Genomic DNA, 21,332 nt, shown 5'->3' on the forward strand with positions numbered 1-21,332 from the left:
TCAATAGTTGGAAACTCGCCTCGCACTCTGGCGTCCAAACCACCTTAATTCCTTTCTTTAGTAGTTGCATCATCGGTCTCGCAATCTTAGAGAATCCCTCGATGAATCGTCGATAATATTCCACCAATCCCAAGAAACTGCGGATTTCACTTGGCGTTTTCGGCGATTTCCAATTCTGTACGGCCTCGACCTTTGCTGGGTCTACTTGAATCCCATTTGCCGTCACAATATGACCAAGGAAGTTCACTCGAGTCAACCAAAACTCACACTTACTAAACCTGGCATAAAGTTTATCCCCTTGCAACGTTTCCAACACTGTTCGTAGGTGCTGTCCATGCTCCTCCTCGTTCTTCGAGTATACCAACACTTCATCGATGAAGACTAACACAAACTTGTCAAGATACTCGAGGAAAACTCGGTTCATCAAGTCCATGAAAACGGCTGGGGCGTTGGTCAGCCCAAATGGCATCACGACGAATTCATAATGGCCATAACGAGTGCGAAAAGCAGTCTTAGGCACATCCTCTCGTCGGACCTTTAGTTGATGATACCCTGATCTCAAATCCATTTTCGAGAATACGCCCGCTCCTCGAAGTTGGTCAAACAAGTCTTCAATCCTTGGCAGTGGGTACTTATTCTTCAAGGTCATCTTGTTAAGCTCTCAGTAGTCGATGCACATCCTCATCGTGCCATCCTTCTTCTTAACGAACAACACTGGCGCTCCCCATGGTGACACACTGGGTCAAATAAAACCCAAGTCTAACAGTCCTTGCAACTGAATCTTCAATTCTGCCAACTCTTTAGGGGGCGATTCGGTATGGTGCCTTCGACACTAGCACAAATCCGGGTTCTAAGTCGATTGTAAACTCCACTTGTCTGTGGGGTGGCGGTCCTGGCAAAGCTTCGGGAAACACATCGGGAAAATCTCACACTACTGTCACGTGTTCCACTTTCAAATCCTTCTTTTCCTCTCCATTCCAGTACACAAGATACGCCAGACGTCCTTTTCTTATCATCATAGTTGCTTGCAAAGCAGGGATTATGGAGGTTCGTCGGTTCAAAGAAATCCCATACAAGATAGTCGGCTCGTCGCCAGGGGCTCGAAAAGAAATTTTCCTCTCCTTGCAATGTTGCATCAAGAACTCAGAATATGTATCAAGAATACAATCTTTAATCAAACAGTCTTAACTTGGATATGAACCGATTTCGAATTGTAACAATTGGTTATGATCATCCCCACGGAGCTTGAAAGAACATAAGATATGTCATGAATATAGGATGAAATCGAATTAATGTCAATTCTCATAGTAGGCTACCAAACAAAATAATTCAGTTGTTCGACTAAATTTGAAAGGTCAACACATCAATGGATGATGACTTAAGGGGTTGAGGGAAAAAAATGTTCAGTTGTATGAGGATTGAGAAATGTAGGCAGTTGTCACAAAGCGCTGATCATGGTTCAAGGAAAATCATAATATGGACTGACAGAATCACATCAATGGGTTCATAAGTTTGTGAAAGGCAATCGAAGTCAAAGGGGCTATTGAAAACAAAAATCAAGTGGATTAAGTTTGTTAAGGCAAGGAACAAAATGTAGGCCTTAAATTCATTTTGTAGAAAGAAAGGTTCTATTATGGAAAGGATACATGAACTGAACCAAAAAGAATTTCACTCTGAAAGAAAGAACTTGACACAGACATGGTGACCAAATGAAAAGTTGAACAAAAGTTCCAAGAGAAATATCCCACAGAAAACATGTCTGCGAAACGTGATCGTATTGAAGGACATAACTGCAAGCAGTCTTAGGAATGAAGCTCAATAGTAAAGGCTCACAGAGTCAAAGTATGGTCCGTATAAATAATAGGTCAAAGAAGACTACAATCAAACCAAGTGTCCAAAGTTATGAAGGCAATACCACTTTCCAAGAACTGAAAGTGAGTTATGACTCACTGGAGGAAAAGAAACAATATGCATCACTTGCAAGCGGCGAACGAAACAAGCTATTCAATAGACAATGGCTCACGGCTATTTGAAAGGTCCTGAAAGATAACTTCTTATAATCCAAGTAAGAACTGTTGATTAGAATAGTTTGTTCCAGCTATTAAAGTCGCACCTCCTTGTTCATCTTTCGCAAGCCAAAACTGGTAACATCGCTCTAAGAACTGTGGATTCCACGCTGAGATTTTTCGTGTCATTGCCACTAATAACGATAGTTGAAAACCATATCTTCATAAAATTCTTTGCCTGTCATAATGACTATCCTCGTAGGACATGGTTCTCATCCTCGTGCTCCTTAGCAGGGTATGGAGATCATCTCCATCGTGCTTCCACTTACGCAAGATTAAACTATACATATTTAAATCGCGAGTAGGATCGCTCGTCGTTGCATGAAAGTACCTCTTAGCATCGGTTCTTCTTGTCTCGCACCTTGACTTAAGAGTTTGCCTAAACTCTCATATTCTCGTACGTTTCATTGCTCGGAAAAGCAATTGTTAAGTTTTCAACTTAGAACTACGATTCGCGCGGTCAACTAGGCTTATATTTTAGGTACTCTAAGTTCACAACACAAATCATCACCTCATAGATCATCATCTACTTCAATTTACGTCATTCATACCTCAAGATAAACACACCACATTTTCACATCCCATAGCAAAACACTTTCGAACTTCACATTATATTCAAAACTTTTGAAACAATTTTCTTTACACTTTTACACTTTCCTAAAAATTTTCCACATCTCGCTTTTAAAAATAACAGTTTTGACTCAAACTAAAACGTACTTTCACATCAACTTTCATCTTCCATATAAAACACTCCATAGAATAACGTATCATACTTCGCACCTCATAACATATATAACATCACACTTCCACAGCTCAATTTTCCAAACGAAGTAAATTTTTTTTTGTCAAAACTCATTTTTTTTGAACAATTCATAAACACAACATTTTTCATTGATCAATTAATTTTCTCAAAGGAAAGAACTAACATATTTTCATTTAAAGTTCAAAGATTTTTTTTTTTTTTCAAAAAGTTCCAACAACTTTCCACAACATAACTATTTTTCCCACTAGAACAACTAGTCATTAATATTGTAAAACATCAATCACAAAATCATTTTCCCATTTTTTTTACATGTCAAACACCATGCATATCTTTCAAAACTCATAACACATTTGCATTCCAAACAAAACACTCATGCACTTCACATATATGTTTGAAACAACATTTTTAGATTACTCATTTTTTTTTCAAAAATTTCAACATTCTCAAAACAACTCGTCAATTTCCACCTTTCATGTAAAACACGCCATCTTCCTATGTTCACATGCTTACGTCATAACAATTTCACACACATAGCACATATTTAAGTCATCATGCCAATCATGCTCATGTCTCCACATAATCATACTATCACAACTCATCCTCATGCATATCGTTCATTCGCATGTATAAACTTGTCAATCGTCATATCATATAGTCATCCATTTCATGCATCTATCTCACATGCTTTCAACAAATAAAACATACCTCACTTTCATTGGTTGAGCGTGATGCTGTGGATGTTGAGCCTTGACACTACTAGTCAATAAGGGTTCACTAATCTAGACTTAAGATAAAAGAAGACTCTCAGACCAGAGCGCAACCTGGCTCTGATAGTACTTAGGATGCGTTGTGTCGACACAACGCATCCTAAGTACTCAGCCCTGCATATCAAGACCAGCACATAACAAAGACAAATGATCCATACTTCCCTCAAACTTTTGGACTAATCGATAAAAGTTGGAGAACAACTTTTTCTTAACTTCCTGCTTTTCATCCAAATCTGCAAGGTAAAAGATAACATTATTACAATAAATACTATCATTTCTTTGACTGAAAAATAGAGTTTTTACAAATAAGGTTAAAAATGGAGCACACGTTCAAATGGTTGTATCTCCTCAGATGGTAGACCATGGGCTGCCTTTAGTAAAGAGCTCTTCAACCACCTTCGACCAAAATATTTCTCAGGAATGAGATTAGCAGACTTATTCTTCAACAAACAAAATATATGACAACATAACAAACCAATTCAGGAAAACTTCTTACAACTACAGTCGAATGTGTCTTGCTTACAATCATACTTAACATCTCATGTTCTACCATATTGGTCCTTGACCGTATGCATCTTGATGTTATCCTCAACAGTTATAGAAACAATCTCACATACCATACTTATTTCCTGTTGTACATGCTTGAAAATAGAATCAGTGTAGATTGTAGATGCATGCTTCTCAATAGGCAATTGGGTTGACAAATCATGAATAGTTGAGTAATCCAAGTAGTTCAATCGTGAATTGGCATTCCTTTGATCTCCCACAGCACAGTTAAAGAAATTGATGAACTGTACAAGATTTGCAGGAGGCTTTGTGTAGTTTTTAAAAAAGCTATTCTCTGATTCAGATATCGATGTAGTTCTAAGAAGCGACCCCATGGGAAAATCTTGAAAATAAGCAGGAACCCAGAATTCTCTATCTTCAAACATCGATCCAAACCAGTGCACGTCTTCTAATCCATACCATTCCATTATATCATTCCATATTATATCAAACTCATCAGGCTCTAACAAATCAGACCAAACACATGCATTCAACTCTTTTTTGAAATCTTCATTACCAAGCAAGGATTTGAGCAACTTATCTGACACCTTAACCATAATATGCCACATGCACCATCGGTGCCTTGTTTGTAAAAGTACTTGTTGAACAGTTTCTTCCCCCAATCTTGATCAGTGATAATCAATTTGGGTGCTACCCCCATACATCGAACAAAACAGCCAAACAACCAAGAATATGAGTCTCTACCTTCACTTGATAACAATCCAGCTCCAAATGTAACTGCTCTAGAATGGTTATCTTTTCCAGTGAATGGAGCAAAAATCATGCAATACCTTCAGAACATAACATAAAAATGAATTATATTTTCATACATACAGAAAAGTATCATTTTATCCACTGAAATATAATTTAATCAGCAAAAAGTATGATTTTATATCTTGTAGCAACAAAAATAATATACCTGTTAGTGTTGTATGTTGAGTCAAAAGAAATTACATCTCCAAACATATGATAATTTCGTCTTGAAATTGTAACGACCCGCTAAATCGATATTATTATAAACTATATTATTAGCATGATTATCTATATAAGTGACTTTTAAGCTATTAAATCCGAACTGCGATAGATCGTTGTTGTTGTTTGTTTTGACGTTAGGTAAGTGAATAGAACACGTAAATATATTACATCTATATGAATATAACAAATTTAATAAATAAGGTTCCACAATCAAAATGTTAAATGTCCGATACATTCAACAAAAATCCAACAAAATTAAATTTGTACATCATGCGTTTTAAGAAAATCGGGTACTTCAACACGGACGGCCACGAACTTGAACCGATTATACCTACAACAAATTAAATGATTAAGTAAGCAAATACTCAAAAAAAAAGAGAAATTAAATTATTAATATATATATATATATATATATATATATATATATATATATATATATATATATATATATATTTTTAAACATATCCGAGAAGGAACAATTGCCATTGCAGCATTTAATGCTGCCTTAATGAGTAGTAGAAAAAAAGATGCTACATTAATGAATCTTATCAAGAAAGGATGATGCATTAATGAAGTGTGGAAAAAAAAAATCCTTATCCTTTGACACATATGGTGATTATTCTTGCAAGATAAATCTTTTATAAATGAGTGCAATTACTCACTTTCTTTCACCAAAAAAAAAAGATCACCATCATATATTCTCATTTCCCTTCACATAATCCCTTCACAAACCCCACATCAATCTCACAACAAATCCGAGCAGGGGAAGGAAGCAATCCATCGAGACTTTTGCATATCATAAAGACTGACAAATTCACAATTCTCTCTCACAATCAAACAAAAGTAAGTACCACAACTCATTTATCCACATATTGAAATATTACATATAGACAATTTAGCACCTCAAGAACATAGTTGTTATAGCATCTGCTACCACAAGTTACAAGTTTAACAACATACTGTATTTTCACCAAATCTTCATATAGGCATATACCACTCCAAATTCACCAAATTCAGTAAATAAAAATAAAATAAAATCCTACTACCTTAATAACTAGAAAGAAGGAGAAAAACTTACCTCTATGAATCTGTCGGATTCCGGCAGCGAGCTCGGCATCCCGGAGACGACGAAGGCAGCCTCACACCTCTATGACTTTCAATAAAATCTTGACAAATCTATAAAGTTTAAACACAAAACACATAAATGAAAGATTTAAATCTTTTTAGAAGATAAAAAAAAGAGAAGAAGAGAAAGAAATTTAAGTATTTACCTTCCGGGAGTTCGGCGAGGAGGAGGCGGCCGGGGCTGGAGTGACGCCGGGAAGCTGCTCCGGTAGCACGAGGCGCGGAGGAGGGCGAAGCCGCCGCCTGTGCATGCACAGTAGCGGCGGCGGCGGCGACAGATCCGGGAAAGGAAGAGGGAACCGAGGGAGAGAAAGGAGAGGGAGAGGGAGAGGAAGGAGGCGACGGAGGCGGATCCGCGGCTCCGGCAGATCCGCGAGGCGGCGCCGGCAGATCGGGGGGGAGAGAGAGAGAAGGCAGCGGCGTACGGTGAAGAGGGAGAGAAGAGAAAGGGAGAGATGAGGAGGAGGAAAGAACTCCGTCGGAGACGAAAACGGAAGCGGAAGCGGTGCCGGTGGGGTGGCTGGTCGACGAATAGAAGAGGGAGATTTTTCCTAATTTTTGTGCAATTTGGGGAAGAATATGAATAGTAATTAAGGTGTGAGAGAGTAGATGATACGTGTGGTGGAAGGGGGGAGTATATGTACTAATTTAGTTATTGAAATGGGCTAGTCTCTTTTCCCTAATTAGATGTTGGGCCTTTGGTTTTTAAAAGAATTGGGCCTCATTAAATTAAAGTAGATGATTTGTTTAGTTGAACTCCATTTATTTTATTTTGGGCTTTAAACTTTTAATTGGAGATATAAGGTGGGAAAATAATTTAGTTTTGGGCCGATAATTAATCGTGACGAATATTTAAATAATCTTCGGAATAATTCAAAGAGTGAATAATTTTATCTTAAGTCGGAAATAATTACGTCGAAGAGAAATAATTTGCGGGAATTTAATCATACACGCTTAACTAAATATTAGGATTAATTTCTACATCTTGGAGGAAAGTACGAGGAATTTTATCCTAAGTCCAAAGTAAATATATTTTTGAGGGAAAATAATTTCGATTATTATTTTATGTGCTTAAATAATTTTGGGATTTTAATTCGATATCGTGGAGGGAAATACGAGGAGCCAACGGAAGAATTATGGGGGTAAGCGACTGACCGGCGTCTCAAGCAACGCCTTGGGCGGCCGCCGAATAATCGAAAATACGCGAAAATCGAGAAACGAGATAAAAGACTTTAATGATGGTGCATGCATTCTAATTTAAGTAGTTGTCCTTGAGTCTAATTAGTGTATTATTATATTGTGATATTTTTTTAAAAAGGTACGTCCGCAAGTAAAATCGAAACGAAAGATTCAAGCTAAGGGAACTAAACATTCAAGGTGAGCTTTCCTATACTAAAAATACAAATCGTATTTTGTGATAACACGAACATATGTTCGTGATTTTTTTTAGATGTTGTCTTGCCATAAATGTTTTGTGTATGATGCCTATCTGTTTGGCTAAGGCCAAGTGATTTATGAATGATGATATATGTGAATCGATTCGATTTTGAGTCCTGGTAGGGTGGTGTCCCTACTGGGAACCTCTGACCGTGAACGGCAGAGAAGGTGACCGAGGAAGGTGGCCACCTTCCCGGCACATGGAAACCTCTGACATGTTGGGCAGAGAAGGTGACCGTGCGAGAACACCATCTCGACGGCACAATGTGATCAGATATGGCTAAGTACAGGAAAAAGGGACTGTAGTGCAACGTGATATTTTTAGTAAGCTCCGGTCTTTTCAATAACACCCCCGAGTGTTACTGTGATGATGGCATGACAATATTTTCAAATGTATATGTGTAATTTTCGGCAATGTGTTCACTGAGTACTTTTTGTACTCAGCCCTGCATATATTTCTAAATGTGCAGGTTGAGCAGCGAAGTGGTGGGGGAAGTGCTATTGAGACAAGACATTTAATTCAGTCAGATTTTGACTCTCGGAGGTTCATGTCTTCATACATGGAACCGCGTTCATTTGCTTCCGTTGTGCATCTTAAAAGACTCAAGTCTATTTTGTTCAAAACTCTGATTTTATTTCGAGCTTTTCCCATTTGTTTGGAGCTATGGTCGAGTTGTGTTGCTTTTCCCCTTTCTTTCCCGCTTCTTTAAATCCTCCCCTAGTCGCGATCAACCGGGTTTTCTATCCTTAGAAAATGCGGTCGTGACAGAAATAGCATCAGCCCAGAAGAGTTTAGTTAACTTTCCATGAGATCCTATCTCAATTTCATAATAGAAGGCATCAGATGATTCCTTTTGAGAACGCATATAATCAAAAATCATTTGAGCATCTGAACCATCAATATTGGACATAATATCGTGATAACCATTTCTAATATTAATAATATCACATCCAACATTTTCAGGTCCACCCATTATCTCCTTCAAAAGTTTGAATGTGAGAGTGGGACCAATATTACACCTGCCACAATCCTCCATAAACCTCCGATGGATAGGATCCAGACTGCGATTGGTCGTCATAAAATGCCTATGCTCATCCGCAACCATTAAGTTATTATGATACTCAACAAACTGATAAACCTCATACCCTTTGCTCATGCCATCTGAAAAATATCTCAAGTTGAGCTTAGCAAGACATTCACACCTAAATGACCGACACCTACGCTTCTTAACAGACACTTCAGTTGATTGGGATGCATCACCAGGTATAAAATTCTTAGAGCCTTGTCTGTTGTAAGCCAAATACTGCCAATTAATACTACCATGAACTGATTTGTTGCCCAATTTACGAATGCCAAAACCAACTGAACGAGCATAATGTTCATAGAAATCAGATGCATCTACTAATGTATTGAATTTCATACCAATCATTGGCTTCAAAGCATCATCACAAACAGGAATGTACATACCTACAAATCAGTAAAAGTATCATTTTATCAACTCAGAGTATCATTCTATCCGGCAAAACTATCATTTTATGCAGTAAACCTAACATTTATCATTTTATCAACTCAGAGTATCATTCTATGTTGAAAAACTATCATTTTATACAGTAAACCTAACATTTATAAGCCAAAAGTATCATCTTAACTACCAACCATTAGCTTCAAAGCATCATCACAAACAGGAATGTACATACCTACAAATCAGTAAAAGTATCATTTTATCAACTCAGAGTATCATTCTATCTGGCAAAACTATCACTTTATGCAGTAAACCTAACATTTATAAGCCAAAAGTATCATTTTATCAACTCAGAGTATCATTCTATCCGGTAAAACTATCATTTTATACAATAAACCTAACATTTATAAGCCAAAAAGTATCATCTTAACTCCTAATCATTGGCTTCAAAGCATCATCACAAACAGGAATGTACATATCTACAAATCAGTAAAAGTATCATTTTATCAACTCAGAGTATCATTCTATCCGGCAAAACTATCATTTTATGCAGTAAACCTAACATTTATAAGCCAAAAGTATCATTTTATCAACTCAGAGTATCATTCTATCCGGCAAAACTATCATCTTATACAGTAAACCTAACATTTATAAGCAAAAAGTATCATCTTAACACTACATAATATAATTAAATAAGAAGTTCAATTCATCAGAAACATAAACCAATCGACAACTAATATTAATCTAAAATCAAATTCAATACATGAAGCAAAACAATCAATAAATTAAAATATGAACACAATCAATAAGCTAAATAATAGATAATGATTGCTACCTTCGTTATTTGCTACAGACTCCATCGAAGCAAATTCTGACAACAATTGAACAGGTAATCAATGAAAATAAGAACGCAAAATTGAAAACATCTCACCGGTCACAATTCACAATTTTGCGAGAAATATGGAAACAAAATCTGGAGATTATGGAATAATGAACCAAATCGGAAGAAAATCTGGAAACAAAATCGATGAGAAGAGGAATATGGAAACAAAATCGCTGAGAAGATGAGAGAATCGAACTGAGAGAGAATGAAAGAATGGAGCGAAATTCAGAAATTTAATGAAAGAAATGACATATTTACCCTTTGCGCCTTTTTTATGAAGTAAATTTAAGTTTGAATCTCAACCACAAGATTAGAAAATATGTGTGGTTCATATTTAGTTATAGGGTTATTACGTGATTTGATGGTTATTATATGATCACAACTCTATATATATATATATATATATGGATGTATTCATTTTCTTTTTGTATCTTTTATTCTTTATTCTTTTTAATCTCAGCCCCACGATTTTGTCATCCGACGGTTAGATTGGTGCCACGTGTCATTTAATAATGCAGATTTTCAGTTGAATAATGCACACCGACTAATAATGCACCATTATAGTGTAATAATGCATATCATCTGGACCGTTGATGAATGAGATCTAACGGCCCATATTAAGAAGAATAAATGATCTAAGGGATATATATATATATATATATATATATATATATATATAGGAAAATGATCAATACAAAACTTGATCTCAATACAAAATCCAGACCAAATCCTGACCATGAGATTTGACAATCCAATGGTCAATAATTAAACAAAAACACAGAGGGTCATTGTAAAGCAGTTTTAGGTCATATTATAAACTTTGGATTTGAGGTCATGTTAAGATCATTTCATGTCATCCTTACTATAATGACGTAAAAATAAGCTTACAATGACCTAAAAATGACTTTTGTATGCTTGGTTCTGCATTTTTGTATTAAGAATGGTTTTGCATGGATCAAAACCCTATATATATATATATATATATATATAGGATTGTATTCAAATCCTTTTTAACTAGTAAATCTTATTTCCTTCTTAATCTAGTCCGTCGATTTGCACTGATCCAGCGGATCACATATTAAACTGAATCATTAGAATTTAATTAAGATTAACCGTGTAGAGGGCATAATAGGAAATAGCAAATGAAGTTGGTTATGGTATGTTCCACGATTCTCTCCCTTTACGCTCACTGCAATTTGGCAAAATATTCTCCTCAGATTTTCGCCCAATCAAGTCTCCATTTATGCTGCTTTATTTTGTTTCGTCGAAGATACTGCGAGAAATTATAATTTCACACATTCCGTCGCAATCAGATCGTCATTGTTCCAGTTGGTTCGTTTAACAATGGAAGAATGTAAGTCTCCAATTTTTCCCCCATATTGATTAATTTTGGTGTTTTACTTCTGTAATCGTATACCAGTCGCACTACCAGATGTACGTAAATCATGAAATGTTGTGTTTGATGTTTGCGGGTCTTTTACTGTTTTATTGAAATATGATGGACGGGCGACGATTTATGAAAGTCGTGGTGCATTCAGATCACTAGGTTTGTTATTTTAGGTGGCATCGACTTTCAATTATGTACCCAAGGGAAGCCGATAGCAATAGTAGTAATTGACTACAGGCAATAGTAGTGTTATATCCTATTAGATTCAAATTTGTGATTTGTGTCCGCGAATTATACAGCGTGACGTAGTCGCTGCCCAAAATTATACATGCAATGTATCATTATTATTATATAATGCAATCATTTATGTGCGGTAATGTATCGTATATCTCTTATAATGCATCTTTTACTTAACCTACTAAATGTCATACTGTTTCGTTTTCACACGCAGTTAGGGTTGTGCCTGCCTGTTCTGATAAATTGAAGCCTGTTGTTGGTCAGAGGTTCCAATCATTAGAGTTTGCACTCGCGTTTTATGATGTGTATGCTAGGGCTGTTGGGTTTGACACGCGCAAACAAGGTGCGAGGAAGGTGGACGAAGTTACAACGTGGTATTACGTAGTATGCAATAGGGAGGGCCATAAGAAGTCCATCGACGATGACCAGTTGAATGCACGTTCCGGTTTCTCAATGAAGCGCCGACGCTTATCGAAGAGATGTGGCTGTAAAGCTAGTATTTCCTTCAAGTACTTCTCTGATAATGGACATCCAGGTTATATGGTACAAGATTTCAAGAGGTACATAACCACGAGATGGTGGATTCCGACCACCAGCAGTTCATGACTGTGAACCGTCATTTGGATGACGTTCACCAGAAATTCATACTTGATTGTTCAAAAGCGAATATTGGACCCACGTTGACATTTAAGGTTTTGAAAGAAACTCTCGGTGGCTTTGACCTCGTCGGTTGTACCGTCGGTGACATCAGGAATGCGTCACGCGACATTAAAGCATATGCGCATGGAGTCGATGTGCAAATGGTTTTGGACGACATGGCGAAAAAGAAGGAGTTGTCTGAGTCGTACACATATCGTTACGAGGTTAATGAAAACAACCAGTTGGTAGCGTTGTTTTGGTGTGACGGCTTAATGCAAAGGAATTACCATATGTTTGGTGACATTGTAGCCTTTGACACCACCTATAACACAAACAGGTATATATGTTTCTGCTATAGTAAGTGCATTATAAATACGTTTTCATTCATTATATTAGTATAACAGTTGCATTATGCAGTTTAGAATTTTTGTTAATTTGTTAATTATATTAAGTGCATTACAAGTGCATATGTGTACATTATTCTTCCGTTATTGGTTCATTATATTTTCGTCGGAATAATTTGATCACATGTAAACGTTTGTTCATGTAGGTATTGCATGATATTCTGTCCTTTCACGGGAAAGGACAATCACGGTCGCCCTGTAACCTTTGCGGCAGGGTTGTTATGCAATGAGAAAACAGGGGCGTTTGGCTGGTTGTTTAGACAATTTGTTGATTGCATGGGCATAGCACCGAAGATGATCGTGACAGATCAAGACAATGGTATGAAATCAACGATTGAAGAGGTTCTGGTTGGCACGCGTCACCGCTGGTGTATGTGGCATATTATGCACAAGTTGTCCACCAAGATCCCAAATAGGTTGCTCAGGGATGAAGCTTTCAAGAAGGAATTCAGTGCTTGCGTTTGGTCTGATCTGCTTGAGCCTGACCAATTTGAAATGGAGTGGAAAAGAGTGGTGGAAAGTCATGGGTTGGAAGGCTTTGATTGGTTTAACTCATTGTACGAACACAGGCATTTCTGGATACCGGCGTATTTTAGAGATTTTCCACTTGGCTCGATGATTAGGACAACATCCATTTCCGAATTGGAGAACAGTTTCTACAAAAGATTTCTGAAGCCCCGTGCGAACATAGCCGAGTTCTACATGAATTTCAACCATGCTGTTGAGTTTCAGCGTAACAGTATGACGGCGTTAGACTACCACGATGCCACTGCTTTGCCCATTTTGGCGACCACCTTGCCGTTCGAGAAACATGCTTCGACGCTTACACAGATAAGATGTTTAGGAAAATTCAGGAAGAAATCGTTGAGGGTAATGATAGATGTCGCGTGCTGGGATTTTCTTCGACGGAATTTGTTGACACATACAAGCTTGGGGATAGCAATCGCAAATCCTATCTGGTGACTCATGATAGGAGTGTTGAGACTTATTATTGCGATTGCAAACTCTTTGGTAGGCACAGATATTTGTGCAGACATATTTTTTTCATCTTCAGGAACAATGAATTGAAGAAAATACCAGAAAAATACTGCCAAAGTAGATGGATGAAGACTCCGCTAGCCAAGGTCGTCCATGGGGACATTCATGATGACATTCCTACCATGTATGTTGCTGACGACAAGCAAGCAGTGTCAAAGCAAGGCATTTCTATGTTCTATGGTTTCCTCCGGAGGTTTGAGGAAGATATTGATGTACTACGGGCATTTGTAGGCGGTGTTGAAGAGCTAGGTAAATCTCTGCAAGCTGGGAATCCGACAACGTCAGCAACTGAAAAAAGGCGAATGATTGAAGAGTTCTATGGCATGGTGCGGCCTGAAGTTGTGGATGTTCATCCTCCAGATGTTGTGAAGACCTAGGGGCACGCTAGTAGCTCAAAGAGCCGACTGATTTCCAAAAGGGAAAAGGCTCTAAAGGATGCTAGTCGGCCTCAACGACGGTGTAAGGCTTGTGATGAGATGGGCAATCATGACTCCAGAAATTGTCCTATGCTTAAAGAGATGGAGATGGAGATAGATTTGGGGAAGGGCAAGCGTAGGTTGTGATTTATAGTATGGATTTATGTAGCCGGATTTTTTTTCTTATATGACTCTATGTTCCTATTCCATTTCTAGTTCCATATAATGCTGTAATATTAATCACATGATGAACCAACATTCCATAATAATGCATATAATATGTACTTACATTCAGCACTGAGTACAGTAGATAGACACATTATGAAAAACATTAATGCATTAAAAAGTCCTTATAATGTAAATAACAAGCCACATAATGAACCACCTTTGCATAATAATGCATATGATAAGTACTTACAATCAACACTGAGTATAGTGGACACGTTAGGAAAAAACCACAATGCATTAAAAAGTTCTTTTAATGTATATAACAAACCAAATAATGCACACAATGTAGTGCATGCTAAATGGAAAATTGGTTACCAATTTCGTCTTAGTCCCAGCACCAACAAATGTGTTTCTTTGTTCCAAATAATGCTGTAATATTAATCACATGATGAACTAACATTGCATAATAATGCATATGATAAGTACTTACATTCAGCACTGAGTTCAGAAGACACATTATGAATAAAACATAATGCATTAAAAATTCCTTGTAATGTAAATAACAAACCAATTAATGAACACAATTTAATGCATGTTAAGTGGAAAATAATACACATAGTAACACATATAATGATACAGCTGAATAGTACGTGAGGAATGCAGAATGTTATTCATGATGTTATGTTTTCTTTGAAGTCTACACATTCCGTATAGGTGTACTGGTTGTTGTTATTTACCAAAATATTTATTTTATAACCTTGGTGTATTATATTCCAATTATTGGTCCTTTTACAGAAAACCTACGACTGTGAATCCATTAATATGAACTTATTTGTGATTATTATGTATTGATGTCTAGTTATTTTGTACAAGATTTAAAAACACATAATACTGGTCACGCATTTTGGTCTAAATATCCATACTAAAAGACGTTCGATGAAATGTACTTTACAAAAAAAGAAGATAACCATAAAATTCAATAGTTTGCTTAAACTATGCCAATACTTGTCCCACCCACTGTTTTATAATGCATACCACATCACTATAGACCGTATCCTTCGACCCAATTCTCAAAGTTGAAGTTTTTCGGCTTCTCTTTCCAAAAACGCGTTGCCTTCTTCTGGTTGTCACCACCTCTTGTGTTGTAAATACACGTTAGGAGGGTCCTTGCATATTTGATGCGGAACATCTCCACGCTTTTAGTTCCACTCGCACTGAGGCCACATTCCCGGTCCTTTTCCCTTTCTCCAAAATAGGTTTCCATGTGCCGCATAACATAGATCCCTCCCTCGTCAATGACGTTGTTGTTTCTCCAAGGCATGGTGACCACGTGTGTTCTGCATTTTAGCACATGGGCTGCCATCTTAGGAACTTTGAACCGCGTGAGAGCTTCAGAAAATAATTTTTTCTGGACCACCAAACAAAATTGTTAAGTTCTTCTTTCAAATATGAATTATTTCTACCATAAGGCAGCCTATTGTAGGAAGCTTATTACTTACCAGAAGAAATGGTGTCTTGCCGTACTTGACTTCGAAGGGAGTGTTCGTTTCGGACAAAGTGTGGTCTATGATATTCATTTTACCGTCGGGCAAATCAAAACATATCACATATTTCTGCGCTGCCCCCCATATGGGGAAAAATATCTGCACAAAGATTGATTATGTTCAGTACAAATAGATCAGAATGTGTCCGTTTGATTCAATAAATAATGAACCAATCCTGATACTGTAATGTTTATTTTCTACCACATAATCCACAGTTTCAGGCGAATAATGCACAACAAAACACACACTTACCGTATCATATGTCTCCAATTGAAGGTTTCCCATTCCAAGTGCTTCTCCAAAGAGTCTTGTCCAGAATATATCCAGTTTTTGCTTCTCATTCCACTTCGTTGGCGCGTCCACAACGGTTTCCTTCTAGAAATCATTTGGTAAACAAGTTACTTATGCAAAATGAATTGATACAGGTTGCACATGAAATTAAAACGTAGATCACTTACGCATGGATTCGTGGAGAAGAAGAGCCTAGACACTGTCTCTGGAGCTTTGAGCTGCTCCATGTTCTTCAAGTAAGAAGCCCACGTGTCTATAATTTCATGGCTGATCCTCTTGAATGGAGCTAATGACTCGAACTCACCATGCACAGTTTTCCTGAAGCTGTCCTGGTATACAACGTCGTCCCTGAGAGCCAACAAACAATTTAACAACTAATTTTTTTGTTAAAAAGCAAATCACCAAAATTTCCAAACATACTTATTTTTGGCTACCGTGCTCAGCACCCAGTAGTACAACTCTCTGTCAGTAATATGTGCTTTGGCTGTAAGTTTGACAGCCCTTTCATTGAACGACGTTCTTGCTGCAAGAGTTGGCTTTTTGATTCTGGCCACCGCCACGGTATCATCCTAAATTGTAACAATAGCATCATTATGCATGAAAGCAGGGTTTTAATGCATCCATTTACATCAATAATGAACGTTTCACTTGAAATAATGAACATATTTAAACAATGTAATCAATCAGTCAATGAATGCAGCATATAATTTTGCAATCACATATTTTTCATGTAACAAACTATGTTTTCAAATGGGAATTATCTCTTCTTACCACAACTCCAGCATTCTTCTGTATCGCCTTTCCCTTTCCTTTGTCATGCGACACCACAGTTGGCACGACAGTTTCCATCAAATTAACACCCGCTCTAGACTCGTCAATAACCGGTCCCTTACCCTTAGACTGTGGTGGATTCTTTTTATGAATAATGAAGCAAAAAAAATGTATGTTAACCAGTATACAATGTAGAATGACCTGTATATATAATTCCATCAAACACAGATACCTTACGAGTCATTGGCTCTTTCCCCTTCTTTCCCTTTGTTGCGGCCCCCTTACCTGTGTCGTCCTATACATAAAATAAAAATTCAGTGATAACGTAACGCCAATGATATCGTGACGTTATACAGTTCATTTTTTTCTAAGCATCACAAACCTTGGCATTGTCCATTGCAGCTCCACCCTTCTGGCGCAATGCTCCTCTCTTCACACACGTTGTTGATGTCTTGCCTTTCTTTGTTTGGCCGCCAACTCCGGCGTCCGACCCTCCCTCAAATGCCTCTTTGACAGGTTCTTCTACGAAATCACTCAACTGTGCCTATCAATCACATAATTAAGATCAGCTAATATCGGTAAACATTGATAGCACTGAAGTATACTTATCTGGATGCCTACCTCAGTGTTGCTCCGCAGTCCCCGGCCAAGATCTCCACCTGATGGTGGGAGCTGTGGTTCCTTAGTAGCTGCGTCGGTGTGCATGATATCAGGGATTTCATAATCAAACGGCTCTGGAATGCTGACATCTCCTTCGACATCTTCATCTCCCGGGTGGTCAGTGTTTGTGACTTCCGGTGCAATGTCAGCAACTGGTTGCTCGGTGCCGACTGTACCATTCCCCCCAGCTCCGTTTGATGGTTGTGTGGCAAAAGGGTCGGGGCAGTCGAAGCCATCTAGGACAAAAGACGGCCTGGTGCTGCTCTTGTTCAATGTCTTTTTTTTTATCATACGCCACCATCATTTTTTCTAACTCCGCGATCCACTCTGGACTGTATTCTTCCCCATCTTCCTTCGCCTGCATCAGCCTCGTCACAATATCATCGTCCGCCACCACTTCTTGTTCCTCAATTCCCAGAATTTTTCTCCCAATCTGGCTTCCAACACGGAAGCACTCATCATCGAGCAATTCAATTGGGATTTGATTGAAGTTATCCACCCATTCAGTAACTGCCCGTGCCATCAAGGCGCTCGACGCAACAAATTTTTTTCTTAGGTTGTATGCTTTGCCTCGGCCGGGTGCTACGTGCTCTCCTATGGTATCCAAGTCTTCCTTCCTTCGTTCCTCTTCCTCCAGCCAGCTGTTCTTATCAACCCTTCCTTCCAGCCTGCCTGTTCCGTACTGGCCATGTTCCACGTCAGCCCTTTGCTTCAAAGCCTCTGTGGTCCAACCTTTGATTGTTGGCCAAGCACTTATCACCCTTCTCCGGCAATAAACTACACGATCGACATATGCCCCCTTAAAATTACAACAGCAGAATGTAAGTTAATAAGTATAGTTCAATTAGATAAGCTCACTAATGTACCTGCTCTAAAGAATAATGCATGGAAATGTCCATTTAATGCAAATATGCGTAATGCATGAATATGGCCATATAATGCATGATAATGGCGATTTAATGCATGAATATGATCATTTAATGCATAATGCAATGTGCACAGCTAATTAATGTATTTAAAGAATGCATAATGCAATAAAATATCCATACAATGCATGAAAATAGATATCTAATGCACGAATATGGTCATTTAATGCATAACGGAATGTGTACAGCTAAATACTGTATTTAAACGAATGAATAATTCATTAAAAGGGGCATATAATGCAAGGAAATGGCTATCTAATGCATGATAATGCACCTTTAATGCATAACGCAATGTCTAGAGCTAAATAATGTATTTATATTAATGCATAATGCATGAAAAGGGGCGTATAATGCACATATTAAGTCCATACCACCAAAAAATAGATTGGACCGCTAAAGTTCACACTCTGGAGGTTTGCCCAGCTAGGGTACGTAGCTTCAAGCACAGACAGGACGTAACCACACCAGTTTAGGTTCCTAATTTCGTCCACATCATCTACGAAATTAAGAATCTTTGGTTTGCAATGGCCGTCGGACGGGGTCTCTATCAACGCATTTTCCAACAGGAACATGAAGAGCTTCTTGAAGAAGTCGCCTCCATTAACCTCCTGCATCATCAGCTGGGAAATGTCTTTCGGGGTCATTTTAAAACGCCCCTTACCACATCGCGCAGCAACCATGTCATTGAAGACGAAGTTGCTTTGATGTTCCATAGGCCGTGAGATAGGTGTTCGGCCACGAGGAAATCCTAACGTCAAATGGACGTCTTCATCATCCAGATCCAGGGTTCCACCTCCCGACAACCCAATCTGGCAACGAGCGAGATTGAAGGCGCTTAAAACCCAATACGCCAGTTGGCCTGGAATCTCCCTTGCATCGAAACACATGATAGATTGGAATCCTAGTTCGGCAACAGATTCCTTTTGCAGCGGCGTGAGATTCTTCAAGCAGGACAAGAACTCTGCAGGTGTTCGTCGACAATACAAATAGTCCTCCCTCCGTGCTTTGTTCTTTTTTTCATCATAGTCGTTTTGGGCAGAGCTGTTTGAAGCTTCCGTAATTCGTTCCCGGAATTTCTGTGCTAATCCAACCGGCAGTAGATCATCAACTGCATCTTCTATGTTAATCCTTAACTGCTTTGTCCCTGTCGAGCAGCACCAACATGCATCACGACAATTTAAAACATAATCCAAAATAAAGCAATCACATTATCAAATAATGCAGTCACATAAGGAAATAATGCAATGTAATTGTCAAATAATGTAATCATAACACAAACATGATGCATCATACAAGATATCAGTATAGGTCACAAATTAACCAACCAAATAATGCAATCACATAAGCAAATAATGCAATCATAACACAACTATGATGAATCATACAAGATATCAATATAGGTAACAAATTAACATTCAAAATAATGAAATCGCTAAAGCAAACAATGCAATTATAACCTAACCATGATGAATCATACAAGATATACTCTTAACCAACAAACTAATTTCATTAATGACAAATACACATCAGTATCCACTATACACAATGCTTATCTTTTAACAAACAATGCACACCCACACATATTACCTGTACTTTTAAAAGGTTCAGTTCATGATATTTTGATCTATAAGAGTAATGAAACACTAATATAGCATATATGCTGACACTAATGACCACTGACATACAAACAAATGAAACATCAGATAAATTAATGCACATAATCAAGAAAATAATGTACAAAAAGGACTAAATCATGTAGGATCAAATTGACAAATATGAGACGCAGAAAAACAGAGCAGCGTGCAAACAGAAACTCACCCCCTTCTTGTGTTTGTTGCGATTTCGTAGGTCTACCTCTTTTAGTCATGATGAAATCTGCGCGCAACAGTAAACAATCACAAAATTACAGAATTTAACAACAAATAATCGCGGATTTGATGGTAATCTATTGAATCTTGGTGTGGTTGTTTTATTTCGGTCGGTTATTTGGAAAACGATTGTTGAAAATCGAACAATATGCGACGAAACCCTACCTGCTATTGTAGTCCAGCGAAATCTAGTTCAAACCGTGAGGGGATTATGGAAATCAAGGCACCCAGCGGTGAATCTCCGAGAAAACGCCGGGCTTTTGAACGGCGGCGGCTAGGGTTTTTGGCACTGGAAGGAATTTGTGGCGTCGTTCGTGAGAGAGAATCTGGAGCGAGATTTTTGAGTAAATGCAATTGATGATGAATGATGTATTTAGTCGATGGAAAGTAGTGGAGTAGCCCGCTTAAATTTTGGTCAATAGGTTTTCAACGGTTTTGAGTACACAAAATGATTAAATCACCCTCATGATGCATCAAACTGGGTAAATAATGAAACGCGGGATGTTAAATTAGATTATAATCTAGAACGTCCATCCTCCTAATCCAACGACCGAGATTGCGTAGAAACTTAAATCTAAGGGGAAAATAGGAGTTTAACACTACCATATATATATATATATATATATATATATATATATATGGTCCTATTAGGTTGAGATTATTTAGCTAAATTGAGAAATGAGATGCAATATCAGCCACTAATCTACAAGATTAACTAAATGTCAATAGCTATCACATTATGTCAACACGGGGGTATAAGTGTCATTTCATTTCAATAGTCAAAATATCAAATGTCAACCGCTCGTATTAAAATGTCAACAACTAAAAATTAACACTTACAATTCACATATCAATACCGAAAATATCAAATGTCAACAACCCGTATTAAAATGTCAACAACTAAAAATTAACACTTACAATTCACATATCAATACCGAAAATATTAAATGTCAACAAC

General features: G+C 37.7%; 2 protein-coding genes and 1 long non-coding RNA gene across 4 annotated transcripts; 1 reads left to right on the forward strand and 2 right to left on the reverse strand.

Moving 5' to 3' along the window:
* Positions 1–5,307: 5,307 nt before the first annotated feature.
* Positions 5,308–6,553, reverse strand: LOC121807913. The gene is made up of 3 exons (XR_006052071.1): positions 6,389–6,553; positions 6,196–6,293; positions 5,308–5,448 (listed from the first exon to the last, which is right to left on the reverse strand). It is a non-coding gene; the product is annotated as an uncharacterized LOC121807913 (long non-coding RNA).
* Positions 5,526–14,440, forward strand: LOC121807912 (protein FAR1-RELATED SEQUENCE 5-like). Of its 2 annotated transcripts, XM_042208250.1 has the most exons (6): positions 5,526–5,960; positions 7,561–7,619; positions 8,150–8,223; positions 11,243–11,379; positions 11,864–12,625; positions 12,839–14,440. In XM_042208250.1, exons 5-6 carry the CDS (start codon positions 12,225–12,227, stop codon positions 13,653–13,655), a joined length of 1,218 nt encoding a protein of 405 aa, XP_042064184.1. In that variant the 5' UTR covers positions 5,526–5,960; positions 7,561–7,619; positions 8,150–8,223; positions 11,243–11,379; positions 11,864–12,224; the 3' UTR covers positions 13,656–14,440. The 2 variants fall into 2 exon arrangements, with proteins under 2 accessions (XP_042064184.1, XP_042064185.1); XM_042208251.1 differs by lacking the exon at positions 5,526–5,960 and having other exon boundaries at positions 7,505–7,619.
* Positions 14,441–15,356: 916 nt separating this feature from the next.
* On the reverse strand, positions 15,357–16,143 carry LOC121808840. The gene is made up of 3 exons (XM_042209413.1): positions 16,111–16,143; positions 15,814–15,957; positions 15,357–15,722 (listed from the first exon to the last, which is right to left on the reverse strand). The coding sequence occupies exons 1-3, from the start codon at positions 16,141–16,143 to the stop codon at positions 15,357–15,359; spliced, it is 543 nt and encodes a 180-aa protein (XP_042065347.1).
* Between the last annotated feature and the right edge of the window lie 5,189 nt (positions 16,144–21,332).

Source organism: Salvia splendens, chromosome 6 (assembly GCF_004379255.2).
Source record: "Salvia splendens isolate huo1 chromosome 6, SspV2, whole genome shotgun sequence".
NCBI classification, from domain to species: Eukaryota; Viridiplantae; Streptophyta; class Magnoliopsida; order Lamiales; family Lamiaceae; genus Salvia; species Salvia splendens.